Raw genomic sequence first — 14,910 nt, forward strand, 5'->3', positions numbered from 1 at the left:
CTCTAGCTGTGGTGTCATAAATGATGGTCTTTTCAGATGGTTTTGTTCTGTGACGTAGTTGTGTGACGTCTATAAAAGGTGTGGCAGCAGGATTCTTCTATGCCACTGACAATAAAAGGAGTGGGGCTGACGCTGGTTTTTGTCCCATTTGAGAAAAGTTATAAACACCTCAGTCCTGAACTCTACATTGGTGGCAGCGGTGAGAGCCGCTTACAGTATTATGGGATGTATTTATTCACATTTGACTAAGGAGAACATCACTAAAGGCCTACGTGTGAAATGCACGGCCAGCCACTGATACTTATAGAGAAGAATAATGGACCATGCTCCATCCTTCTGTTGTGTATTTCCAAATGAAGTGAAAAAAGTCAAAGTGAACTTGAGTATATGACAGAATGATGACCTGTAAGTATTTACACCTAACTGCTCCGCGTTCATGTCACACTACGACCGTCACATACATACAGGAAACATCCGAATGTAGCTGATGAAGGAATTAAGTCTAAACAGCTGCCTGCATTAAAGGTAAGAGTCTTGAAATTTAAATAAGACAGATTACTGTTGTTATAGCAACTAGTACCTTGGAAGTCAAAGTAAGAGTGATAATTAAAAAGTGTCAGCTTTCAACATCTCAATGCTTCTGTTCCGACCACAAAGAGACATAAAAATAGATATACTGTCCACACAGGTGGCGACATGCTAGCGCTGGCTAGCTGCTTTAGCTCACTAGCTATTTCAGCTACTTGTCATTAGCATGCCCACTATTTTTCAGTCCTTTCTATTCTTGAGACAGTGTTTTTGCCATTGGGCTTTGGTGGCTGAATGAAAAACAGCAAAGACATCTCCTCTTATCTCAGATTCCTACAATGTCAAAAAATGAAAAAATTTCCCTGATAGATGAAAAAAATCACAATCAACCAGAGTTGTAATTAAATTCTTGAATAGACCGCATGGACAAGCAATTTTACTAGTAGGGCAGATTTATTTGGAATGACAAAAACACAGAATTGTATAATCAACCAAGATTCCACTCATCAGGGCACACCTCTCTGCTATGGATCAATTCTATAATTCATTCAAGCCCTGTCCAAAATCAACTCCTCCCTCTGGTGAATCCCAATTTTATTTGAAGCCACACAAATAGCACACACTAATAGATATTGCTTCTCTAAATATGCCTGATTTCTCACATCACAATCCACCCATGATCCCCTATCAAATTAAACAGTGTCAAAAAAATTGTGTAACATTACAATGTCATTGACAGAGAAAACAATCTTGGATTTCCCCCTTTAACCAGGCTAATAAATATAAATAAATAAATCTTTTAAAGCTCCACACAAAATGTAACCTCCTTCCAAACCCAAACTCTTGTCCTGTACTCATCCTCCCAATGAGGATGCGCTCTGTGTGTGTGTGTGTGTGTGTGTGTGTGTGTGTGTGTGTGTGTGTGTGTGTGTGTGTGTGTGTGCGCGAGCTGAAACACGCGCAGCTGAGATAAAGTAGGTGTATGAGTCATTTTCCTCCCATTGCCCGTTGCTGTTGGGTCCTTCTCTTTGAAATAATTGATTCTAATTTCTTTCCACTAGGGTGCAGCCATCTGCTGCCTTTGGGGGACAGCAACGAGTTACAAATACCCCACGGTTACGGAACTACACTGCAAGTATGTAAGTCTAACCTGGTGGTAGTCGGGGGCTGGCGCGAATATCTCTGTGAGTACATGATAAAGTGGGAGAGCTGGTGAGCAAGAGACATCCCTTCACCATGTCCTAGTGGGACAGCAGATCTCTGATCAATCATCCTGAGGGAATCAACACCACGTCAGTGAGTCTGTGTGGGGGTGTGTGTCTTTTAAATTCAGAACTTTGTGTCTCACACACACACACACACACACACACACACACACACACATTAAGTGTGTGAGCATTTTTGTGTAGCTCTCTCTCACCACAGACACACAAATCCAAACCCTACAATATGATTCATCCTCCTGTTCTGGCGAGGTGCAAGTGGACTGCACCAACTCACCACTGGGGGACAGCAATAAATCTTGCAAAGGAGTAACCAGTCAGCTGTTAGAGAAATTCAACCATCCGCCACAACCTTGATTTTGTCTGCATTAAAAAGCACACTGAAAATGTCAGATTGTCTGAGGAGTAATATTTGAAACATAATAAATAGACTTGCTTACAGTATTTGTAGTCAGGCATCCCTGAGGATCCCTGGAGCCCAGAGGCCTTGTAGATCTGTGATGATGGCATTTGTGGGTGGTATTGTGGTGCACTGTGTTAAAACCTGACTGACAGAATCCTGATCATTCAGAAAAAGAGGGACTGTGAAATGCAATGCGACCTTTATGAAGAAAGCAAAGGGACCCTCCTCCTCTGAGATAAATAAACTGCCTCTCATGGCCAGATCTCCTTTTTCTTCATCATCCGCTCCTTTCAGTAAACTCTTCTCTGACACCACTCTTTGCTTCTATGACAGCACCTTCTTCTCAGACCATTCCATTTCTTTTCATGGTCTCTCTGCAGTGTTCTCTTGGACTTTACGCCACACCCGTGCTGAAAAGTCCTCTGTGAGAGTTTATATAACATATTGGTGTTATTTATGCCAGCATGTCAGCGTGTGTGTGTTGTGTAAAACTAGATGTGATGCTGGAGACCTGCACTGGTTGCAGCAACAGAGGAGATAAAGTGGGGCTGTGTTTCCTGGCAGTGCTGCAGATTTATCTCTGCTTACGGCTCCGATTTTACCGTCCATCCACAAACCACCACAAGATCCACCTCTCTCTCTCTCTCTCTCTCTCTCTCTCTCTCTCTCTCTCTCTCTCTCTCTCTCTCTCTCTCTCTCTCTCTCTCTCTCTCGGTACAACAGGCCAGCCTCTGTGCACGTTCTGCCAACCGTAAATCAGCCCTGTTGCGCCATAAAGCTGCCCCAGGGCATGACTCAACAAATATTAAGGAAGAGAGGCATAAATTAATGAAGATAAATAAAATAGAAACTTGGGGGAGAAACAACGTTTCTGGACACAAAAAGTAGCCAGGCCGTAAAATATTTACCTTAGTGTCTCTATGCTTTAGACAAAAGTTGTCGGGGTTGTCGCCACATTTCTGTCCATCCTCTGTGCTTATGGCTCTTGTGTGGACATTGTACAGTATAGATAACTCTTGTGTTTCAGTGAACTCCATTGATTTACACACCAGAGTCAGCTTAGATGTCACGGTTAGTACCAATGACCAGCTGTCATAACCCCCGTCTATGCATCTACAGAGGGGTTTTATGAAGTTTAAAAATAAACCTAGTGATCTCACCTGTGTTGCTTTGGTTTACTGTGATAAAAACCATAACATTCTGCACACACAGAAACAAGAAACATCTGGGAAATCTGGATGATGGAGCTTGACTTGCATGTCCTGATTTCAACTATTCCTATTGTTAAAAGGATCTCTGACTCAACCCTTTAATGCACACTTGAGAAACAAAGTTGCGAAGGACAAACCCACCATTTCTCTAAAAACCAAGTTAAACAGCACAAAGAGCTGCATTGTGCAACCTATTCACATGTGGTTGTGAGTATGTTGACACACAGGCCGTACTTTTTAAATTAGCAATGATGCCACTTTTGATCAGTCAACCGTGGAGGCATTTTAAATACCTGGACACAGACAGCATCACAAAGACGATTAAAGGTAACGTCCTAGTGTGTCCCTGTTCCATACTTATTTCATCCTTTTCTGCTTTCCAGACCTCTCAATCTTTTTTAATCATCATCATCATCATGATGGAAATAGGAACCATTACTCAATCTGCATGTACCATGTGGATAGCGAACTGTGCCCAGAAAGCAAGTAATATGCTACCACAGAAAGAAACAAGTAAACACAACAACATGCATACATTCGCTCAGCTCATGCACACATGCTAGGCCCGTTGTGACCCCACGTCAAAGAAGACAAACAGTGGCGGCTGAAAATGCATCCACATTTCCATGTGGCGAGCCAGCAGAGAGAACCCTGTCACCATATGGACTCTTCATTGTTGACAAAACAGCCTTAGGGATATTAGCATCCTCCATTTGCATACATGGAAATCACTTTGAATATTGTACCGCGCTTTCTCTTCTTGACTGTGAGCAAATCAAAGTGCCATCAACAATCTGTGTTTAGCACCTGGAGGTGTGTTGAAAAGGATTTGTAAAGTCATCCATTCATTGTCATTTTAAAAATGACAAAGATAGCACCTAATGCAGTCGGAGGAAATCCCAGGATGGTCTTACCTAGCTGCAGCTCCATGTTGCTAATCTTGCTTTCAGAAGGAAACAGGATCTTTGGCGGCTTGTCGGTCAAAGGAGCTGAAAAGGAGAGAAAATTAAATTAAATTAAAATCTATTTAAATACACTATGACACAGGCATATTTTTTTAAAGAAGGAAAGCTAGGATTTATAACTATTTTTTGCTAGTTCTCTTTGTATCCCACTCTACATCATCGAGATTTGTAAGCATCTAGTATATGGTTAAGAATTTCTGCACATCCTTTCTCTTTACAAAGTAAGAAAATATTTAACCAAAGAAGAAAAAACACGAGCACAAAAAACAATATTCTGATATTTCTTGAAATGCAGTACAGTAAGTGTGTGGGTACTGGCTGTCAATGCCATTCAACAGATTATACTAAGGCCCCGTCCACACGATGATGGATTTTTTTGAAAGCGCAATTTTTTGAAAACGCATTGAAAACGATTCGCGTCCACAAGACAGCGTTTTCAAAAAAAAAGTTGCGGATACACCGTCCACACAACAACGCAGACCAAGCGTTTTTAAAAAAATCTACCTCGGCCAGCGTTTTCAAAAAGTTTCGTTTTCCTTCCGGATATCTGCGTTGTCGTGTGGACGGAAGGCGTAAACGCAACGAAATAAGTTGAGTTTTCAAAAAGTTCCGGCATCGTGTGGACGTGGCCTAAGCAATGTTCAGAGTGCTGATACACAAAAGGGGACACTGAAGAAATAACTGTGAGAGAACCGTAAAATTAGATGATGAGTCTGATGGCATACTGGATATAAAGGAAAACATCAACAGAGTGTACAGTAAATTTTTTTTTTTTTTTGGCCTCAACAGCCTTTATTGTCACAAATGCAGACACTTTATCCTCATATATACCCTTTCATGACTGCACTCATTCCTGTTATCTTCATGTCTTCCTGGACATGTTTTTGGACTCTAACCAACCACTGAGTGCATTCCTCTAACCCGTTTGATCAGAAACAGTTTAGGTATAGCTGTTATGATGTGTGTGTGTGTGTGTGTGTGTGTGTGTGTGTGTGTGTGTGTGTGTGTGTGTGTGTGTGTGTGTGTGTGTGTGTGTGTGTGTGTGTGTGAGCAAGCAGTTGATGCTCTAATGATGCTAATCATCCATACGGTGGATGTCAGACGTGGTGCTGCAGTCCCTCCTCAGGGAAATGCTAGAACAAGGTGAAGTTTTGTTGTTGTTAAAAGCATTTGTGTGTTCTTCAGGAAACACTTCGCACTTCAGCACCAGGAGGTTGAGAGAACAGAAAGACGGTTGTGTATCGCACACAACAGAGACACAAGGACAGAGAAAACAAGAAGCTTGCATCGACTTGTTAGATGTGTTGATCAGAGGTTATTGACTGCTGTGAGAGACGTACAGCACACAACCTTTGTGGTTGTCTTTTTTATTTTCTTTTGCACTTAAACAGCCACACATATTCAATATTTGCAAAGGCTTTACAATATTTCCCATGTTTTTGGGACAGGACTCCAGGATGGATACGTATCTCACTGATGCTCAGGACAAACACCCTTCAGTCTAAATATCGACTCTAACAGCCAAAGACTTCCTGACACCTAAGACATAATTCCATACTAATTAAAATTCACCATTGAATGGAATAAACATTATTTAGACCACAAGTCTCTCCTGCTCAAGCAGAAAATCTTGACTCATTGATCATAAAGCATAGATTCTTTTGCGTTTGAATGCTGGCAGTGTGGCTGAACATCCCCACGGTGTTAAAGATGTCACTTTCTGTCAGTGCATTCATTCTTGATTGAACCACAAACAGCGTGAAGCCATTACTGTGACATGTTGTTCCAGGAAGTCAGTGATGTGTTTTAATAGCCATTTCTACTTAGGAAGATTTCTGTGTTTGCAGATAGGAGCAAATCTGATGAGGAGAATAAAATTCAAAGGAGAAATATTCAGTAACACTGCAAAAATAAGTCAAGTAGCACATACTCTTTTTTAAGTGCTGAACTTGACCTTTTCTAATTATAAGATGCTGCATGACGCATAAACATGGAGTTTACGGGAATAAAAACCATTTGGTATGGCAGCTGTAGAGCTGCTTGTATGACCCTGAGCACTCGGACCTCTATGTATTTATGTTAATAATTCTATGCATTGCTCTTTTTTGGTAGGTCAGAGAAGAAGGGAATGACCTTTTGGCCATATGTGTTATAGTACATGGCACAGATTTGTCATGTGCTATAACAAACCCATATATAGTCCATAAAATGAAAAGCATCATCTGTAATTCTACACCATCAGAATCCAACTTGAAGAACAATATTACTGAATAAAACGGAGGCTGGACAACTCGGCCACATCTGATCGTTCAGTGGAGCTTTTCAAGGAAATGAACCCTCTTATTTGGCCTTTTAAAGAGCAGTTTCAGAGCTCTTGCTCTTTTTCTTTTTTTTTGGTGTCTTCATTTGGAAGGAACAAACCATGCGATACTCTGAGTGAACTCACGCACTACCATCATGTACAGTTGAGCGCATAGGATGTAAGGGAGTTTGTTTGAGGCAACCAAATAACATAATTCACTCAAGCTATCATGAAGAAGTGTTTGTGTGAGGTGATGAAGAGGTCTTTGTTCAGAATTATCACCTGCTGATACATGGAGAGGCACGATGACACCGGAGAGAGGGGCGGTCATGGGCTTTTAGGCACAACTGTTTGCGCTGTTAGTAGGTAATCACACAGCACAAATTACACTGGATACGGATACAATTTTAATTACATATCAAACTGCTATATGTAATTACACAATGGGTGATCCTATAGACAATTATGCATGGGCAAACAAATGAGGACAAGCTGTGTGTGGGAAATGAGAAGTGAGGCAGATGTGGTGAAGAGAGCACAGAAAGGGGGCAAATCCAGCAAAGGAAAAGTAGACCTGGTGAAATGAAGAGAACAAATGAGGAAAATTTATAAAAGCTAAAGTGAACCAGTCAAGAAGGATGCTCCCCCATCACTTTGGCATGCTACGCTTGCTTCTGAAAATCTCATTATCTTAATTACCGTTCTGGGGAGTGGGGGTGGAGGGGGGCACCATTTAAAATATGGAGGATTGGGAGCACCTCCTAACAAAGGGAAGAGTCTCTGATTGCCATTACCAGGCAAAGTCTGGAATTAAGCTGCCGTAGACATAAATAGGTAATTAAACATGCAAGTATATTTGGCAAGATGTTAACTTAATTAAAGTTTGTGAGAGAAATGGATGTTTTAAAAACACAATATGATTATATGATGTACTCTATATTCAAGGTTAAATCATTTTCACAACTGTTGCTTTGTTATTTGATGAGAAAGGTCATTGAAGTGATGTTTGGGTGAAAATCACCTCGAGACTAATCTGATTACTGTATACTTTTGTCAGATCTGTGTTGTGAAAACATCAAGTGGTGTTCCTACTATCGTGATCAGTTCTACTCATAGGTTTACCCTTGGCAAGACATTGTCCTTCCAATCCAATGCCATTAGGTGTTCAATGTGTGGATAAAGGACACTTTGACATGTGGACAGGAGGCGATGGTGAGAGAATAAGTAAACCTGTCGTTAATTGGCGGCTGTCTTCAGCACATTGACCCATAAACCCAAAGTCTGAGAACAAGTTATGAACTTAGATTAATGCTGCCGAAGTCAATTAAATGGGTAAAATGGCTGGCGTGAGCGTCTCCTCACTGTTAGTGCATTGGTATGACACGTCACCTCCTTTGTGACAAGGTTGCAATCATTCTCCTGCGGGAGTCTGTGTTTAGTGGACCATTATTGCCAGGCACAGTGTTGAACTGATGCTGTCTGAGGGCCAGGGCAGAAAATAATGCCCTTGTGCAAATTTTATCTTCTGGGATCAATGATTCACCTTTAAAACACTAACGTCTCAATTCCATCAGGGCAGGACATTCTGCAGCGAACCAGGCTGAATAAATTTTAGAAGGTGACACAAAATACCTCTGCAAACTCTTCAGCCCACAAGTTGGTGAGAATCCCTTGAACTTCAGATGCATATTGTGCAAATAAGTTTCAGACACTTGTCCTGGATGGAATGTAAAATGATTTTTTGGACTATACAGGGTGTTTTGTGCTAAGTAACTATGTATCTGTTGGGCATTTTCAAAGACTGCAATGCGATACTTTAACATTTATAGGCTTTCAGTGCTATTGAGCAGTGACTAAATCAATTTTTGCATGCGTGTGTGTATGTGTGTGTCTGTGTAGTTCTATATCAGAATGGGACTGTGGATATAAGCTTTGTGATCAGTCATCCACAATCCCATTTCTGCCTGGTGGTGGAAAAGCTCACTGGACTTTCCAGATGGATTATTCTGGGTGACTGGCTGTGGGGAAACAGTAAATTAATGAATTAAGGATGGAGCTGAGATACTTGGATCACTGGGCTTTTTCTGTTTGCAATTCAATTTGTAGTGGGGATGTGGTTGGATTTGCAAGAGTGAAATATGTTGTTGGAAAATTGGCAACAAAGATGAAAATAAAACGAAATCCTGTACATAAGAGCAACACATAAAGTGTATGTAAGCATACACCTATGGGAACACAGAATGGAAATAAAATTTATAGCATGCAGTCATAGCATGTGATGGAAATTCACATGCGTTCTTATTTCATCAGAAGAAATTGGCTCCCAAATGTTCTACGTGTTACACCAACAAAGGAAGTCAAGCTAGAGTAGCAGAAGTAAAAGAATATGAGCAAACAATAGGATGGATGCTAGGCTTCACTATACCTCTTGCTGCTCTCTTATACAGCTGGGATTCTCCCACCTTATGCTGCAGAAGATCACCATATATAGACAGTAACCTTCGTCTACACAGTCGTCCCCTTTGAGCCACTTTCATTACATTTCAGATGGAGCAATAACCATCCTGTATGATTCCTCATAAAATAACCTAAGAGTATACTGGAATAACTTCCAGACCCTGGACACTACCCACGACAGCAGAAGCACAGGGAGCTGAAGGGTGTCATCCAAAGAAAGCTAATAAAAGCAGTTACAGTCATCCTAAACCCACTGTCCACTGCTTTCCTGCTCTCTCTTCAAGAGCCTTGCCTCTGGCAATGGTGATATACACTGACAACGAACCAACAGGCGTATGCATGCTATGAAATAAATATGGCTAGACAGAGTATTGAATCATAGTCAAAGTGACCATCAAATGGCCATCATCGTAAAAAGTCGGAACAATTGGCTCCCATTTGGCCAAATGACCAGTCAAGCTTTTCAGATGAAGTATCTTATGATGAAAAACGGCAGCAGTGAGATGGTTTAGGACAGGGCTCCATCTCTGGGAAGCGCAAGGAAACAGGAAGCTTAGAGCCTATGCATGCATGTCTGTCCCTCACTCATTTACAAAACATGTTGACCAACCCAAGAGAAGTGCCTTTAGGAATTAATTATCAAATAAGTATAAAATGGAGATCAAATAAACATGATTTTAGTTTAGGGAAGAAAAAGGAAGACAGAGATAGATACAGCAGATACCAACAGAGATACAGAGTGAAGGAAAATGAGATAGAAATGGGTTATTGATTGCAGGAGGCTCTCTGGATGTGCATATGTGTGTATTTGTGTGTGTGTGTGGTGTGTGTGTGTGTGTGTGTGTGGTGTGTGTGTGTGTGTGTGTGTGTGTGTGTGTGTGTGTGTGTGTGTGTGTGTGTGTGTGTGTGTGAGTGTGTGTGTGTGTGTGTGTGTACACGTGTCTATGGATGCACATGTGTGTACCCCTTCTTGTGTGTGTGTGGCCACAATTATTTGGCACTTCTGAATGGTGTCCAGTGATACAGACTTCCCGTCACACAGGAGAACCCCTCACTGGGTTCCCCTGCTTCTACGCCTCACCAGGGCTTTTGAGTCAACATCAATTAGCCGAATCATCTTCCTGATTCAGGCTTGACTGACTGCAAAATGAATCCTTTGGAGGATTGTGCATCCAGACAAAATGATAATGCATTATTCTCGACTTAAAAAGCAACCTCATTAAGGCTCTCTTGATTTTTTTTTTTCACACTCTCAAAAAGGATTACATGTTAGCCAGGTTCATAGAATTTATTGCATTGTACTCCTCCAAAGAGGTTCAATTAAGCAGTCATGGAATGTGAAGAGTGTCTGAAATGAATGAGTGGCATTTTTATGGCTGCATTGTTTGCAGAATAGCGAGCAGAAAGCAGGCGAAATGTGGTGGGTTAGGGTTGCTTAATGTTCTGAAGTTTTTTTAATGTGTTTTATGTGTTTAACTGTTTTGTAATCATTGGATAATTTCTACTGAAACCTTGACATGATCACTGAGTTCTTCCCCATACTATGGGCTCCAGGATGTTCTGTTATTTGTCAGACATGACATCATGTTCATATTGGATAACACAGTTAAAGAAAACCCTGTTCTCTTGTTACTTGTGAGGAGAAGCCGTCCATCCGTTTGAACTATCTGCAGGAATATATTTTTTCTTTAATAAAAGAACATATTCTCATTCTCACACTTTGCTTCATATTCATCTTAAACTCTATTCTGGGGTATTTTCAAGAGCAATGACTGTGACGATACGCACAAGCATAGCTGTTACATAGGTGTAAAGCAAAAGTAAATGTGTAAAATGCTTCGCAGAGCAGAACTATCTGGGTGAACTTAAGACAATTCATGTCTGCATGTTCTAAACCTATGAAAATGTGTGTGCTTGAGACAGTTCACATGCAGGTTGATATGAATGTACTACAAGAGAACATGTTCCCAAAAAACAGGAAGGTGGACTCAGATATTGTGAAGGGAAGGGGCTTGTGCAAATTTTATGCTCAAGGATTGATGATTCACTTGGTAAACAGTGATGTCTTCTGCTAACAGGAAGAATACTGAGTTATATGAGATCTGTCTGATGTGGGTAGATGTGCATACATTTATTTTATTGCAGCTTGGTGTCATTTGCATATTGTTGTAATGATGGATGTCGCGGCACTACATCCTCACCTGTCATTGCATTTTATTGTGGAGTCTGGTGGCTGAAGAATAATCAACATCATCATCTTCCTGATGACAAAAGATACTGAGCAAATCTATAAAATTCATTCATAGATAAATGCAGAATGATTTATTTGTGTTCCTGCATCAGAATGTTATCATTAAAGCTGGCAGCTGTTGGGAAGAATCTGTCATGAAAATTTTATTTATTATACATTTACCTGTGCCAGGAAGTGATTTTTTTCACTGCCTTACTTCGTCTGTCTCGATGGAAGATTACACAAAAACTTCTGGATGGATTTTCCTGGAACTTGGTGAAGAAGTTGGCATTAAAATTCCAGAGTGGACTGTGCTTCAAATATTTTTTTTATTCACTAGAGAGGGATTTATAGTTTTTCAAATTTGGCACAGCAGATGGGTGTTCAGAATTAAATGGTTTTGTATTTCATTTGGATTCTGGAGTCGCTGTTGCGGCTTCATATGCATAATTACCACTGGTTAGTTAGGTGCATGATAGGTTATTTCTCCTACTAACAAAACTACTTGATTTAAGAGTTAAACTGACTCAAAACTGAATGTGTATCAATAACAGAAAACCTACTGCATTTTGTTTTACTTCATGTCAACAGTGAACACAGCAGCTGTGAGTTTGAACCGAAGATTGATGCACATTTGTCAGCCTGAATGTCTTAAGTCCATCCCGGCTGGTATTTTATGCAGCATATACAGTACTAAACTTGGAGCATCAGAGGAAAGGGGAGCATGGAGCTGCACATGGAGCCTCCTCTATATTTGGGTTTGTGTCATTCATGCAGCTTTTTGGTTTGTCTGTTTGCCTTTGAACTGGATTACCCAAAATCATCTTGATAGATGTCATTAAAGTGTGGTGAGTGGGTTGGACGTGCGAGTGGGAACAACGCATTAAAGTTGAACTACATAGGGCTATGGGGATGGCTATGGAAATTCCCAAAACTTTGTTTGACTTCAAATATTTATTTTTATCAGTTCCATCTGTTATGCATAAACTACCCATGAGAGAGGAAGAACCTGTGCAGGAAAGCACTAAGAATGAGGAGTTCTGCTCATAGTTGCTTGTATTGTGTTGTGTTCCAGCATGGTTGCTGCAGAATTCACAAAGTAGTGCAAATGCACATCATCACTGTATGACCCTCAAGTCTGCTGTCATGTGAAGGGTGCCTACGTGTGAGATTGAACCTTTGGATATGCATGGTTATGCAGATATTTTGGAAGACTACAGTTGCCATCGAGCCAGATTATGTGCCTGTGAGGACACACAAATGTGGAGAACAGCTGCACCTGTGATGCGATTCAAAGTTCAAATGAGAAAGAATAAATGGGAGGGCATGTAGAGCAAGTCTGTGTTTGTTTTATCAGCAAGTGCTCCACAGCACTGTGTCCGGGACCTCGGAGGGATATGAAGCGTAAAGAAACAAAGATGAAGAGGAAGCACGGGGTAGGAGTGATGTAGAGAGGTTTGGAGGAGGTGAAGACGGTCGGGGAGGAAAATAAAGAGGACCTGATAGAAAGAAAATCCCTGTGCTTCTGTTCAAAGTCTGCAGGACTCTGGCTTCAACTCTGGTGATGAGGAAAGTATCGACACATCGACAGCTTGTGTGGGTGTAGCGTAGCCTGCTTTGAGTCGTCTCTCGGCTCAAGGGCTCACTTTCTTCATCTGTCTCTCACTGTGCTCGGTTTGTACCGTCCCTTAGAGTAAAGCACACCAATATGTTCTTTAATTCTATCTCACTCAAAAGAGTGTCCCCTTTGTTCTTCATCTCTTCAGCTTTTTGTCACTGTCTCATAATTGGTTGCACTGCACTAATCTTACCTGATTAGACAACCTCTCCAATTATTTTTTGGGTCATCTTTTACTGTCCAATCACTGTGGCTATAATGTCTCAGCCCCACCCTGACAGCAGTTTGTGTGTATTTCGTTGTCAATCACTGTGAACTTTTGCACTGCTCCCCAATGGGCCAAGTGTGCACTACACTGTTCCTCCATTAGAGCTTGGCTCACAGACAGCATGTAGACCTTCAATAATGCATGCTAGTGGTTAGCATCTGTCAGCGTGCAACATTACCGTATACCCATTGGTAACCCAGTGTAATGTGAATACATGCACCACACAGCAAGCGTGCACGAAAACATTTGAATGTGGTCCCCGAACACACATAGTTGACTGATTCTCACATATCTTTTCAGGTGTACACAACACACTCATGTAACACACACATGCCAGACTGATTCAGGTAGCATTACTCATGGTGGAACGGTAATAAAGAAGCCATTTCTGCAAAAGAACGAATAAAATAGATGATAAATAAATGTGCGCAGAGCTTATGTTGATAGTCGGATGGAGATTCGACAACGGAGAACTGCGACACTTGACTGAGAGGCAAAAAACATTTTCAGACAAGGCCAATTCCGAAGCAGCAAACCATTCACCAATGCACCATGAAAGAGGATCAGCTCTCCAATCAGAGCAGATCACAGTGGGCTATTCAGAGCGATCCTCCTGACGTGGTGCCCATCCTATTACTCAGTCAGAAGATCAGAGCAGGGGAACGGGGCTGACATGGTGAACTGAAGGGGGGAGTTAGAGCAGGTGGAAACATACCTGGGGGACAGGATTAGCACAGTCTTGGCACATTATTACTGTACTATCCCACTGGAGGTGTGTGTGTGTATGTGTGTGTGTGTCAGTCTCGGGTCTGTCCAGGTGTGCAAACCCAATGGTTTCACCTGAAGTCACTCATCCACAAATGGGATTTAGATAGGCTGGATAGGCAGATAGCAGGCTCCCCTTTCTGCCATCTGCTCCTTCAGCTTCTGTTGATGCCACCCCTGCCCCCAAGGAAAAAAACAGCAGCTCACGTAATGTACTGTTCCCTCACACATAAATGCAATCACACAGTCATCGTAAATGTTTAGTCAGTAACTACAGACAGGCAGGTGCCGGTAAATGTCATGGAAAAGTAAACTTTTTTCTTGTAATCTTTGTGTGATTTAATTTTAAAAATTGAGGCTTTCGTATATTTTAGATTTGTTACACAAATGTTGAAATATTTGCTTCCTTTTTGCTTGTATTTAAATCACAAAGGCGTACAGCTAGGGAAATATCAAAAATATTTCAAAAGGTCAGTCAAAAGACTAGTCAGTCAAAAGTATGTTGATTAATGTTAATAGTTGACAATATATGTGTATATATACACATACACACATGTGTATGTGTGTGCATAGTATATATATATATATATATATATATATATATATATATATATATATATATATATAATAGAAATAATGGTGATTGAGCACTGTCTGTTATTGTAATAAACTCAATTAAATTGATTAATGGACTCACACAATCGTGAGACACTCGTGTGAAATTTAAATGAATTCTGCCATTCTCTTTTTGAAGAGATGTGTATAGACTCTATTAAAGAAGGTGACTACTGCTCCTCAGTGGAGGTTGCCATGGCAGTGCAGCAAAAGACATATGTGTCAAAAGACAGAACACGGTACAATATTTTTGTCTTACTTTCAAAATGCGGTTCCCCCACTTTTCCTTGACATTCCCATGATGCTTTACTATTTAGAGCTATGT

General features: G+C 40.9%; 1 protein-coding gene across 1 annotated transcript in view; it reads right to left on the bottom strand.

Annotated features, from left to right (window-relative positions):
- The window catches only part of il1rapl1a (interleukin 1 receptor accessory protein-like 1a), a 147,758-nt gene that overhangs the window by 55,883 nt on the left and 76,965 nt on the right, over positions 1-14,910 (bottom strand). The window contains exon 5 of the mRNA XM_068328758.1: positions 4,280-4,354. Within this exon, the coding sequence (XP_068184859.1) occupies positions 4,280-4,354 (75 nt within the window). The remainder of the gene's footprint in view (positions 1-4,279; positions 4,355-14,910) is intronic.

The sequence above is a fragment of the Antennarius striatus genome, chromosome 12 (genome assembly GCF_040054535.1).
Source record: "Antennarius striatus isolate MH-2024 chromosome 12, ASM4005453v1, whole genome shotgun sequence".
In the NCBI taxonomy this organism is placed as follows: Eukaryota; Metazoa; Chordata; class Actinopteri; order Lophiiformes; family Antennariidae; genus Antennarius; species Antennarius striatus.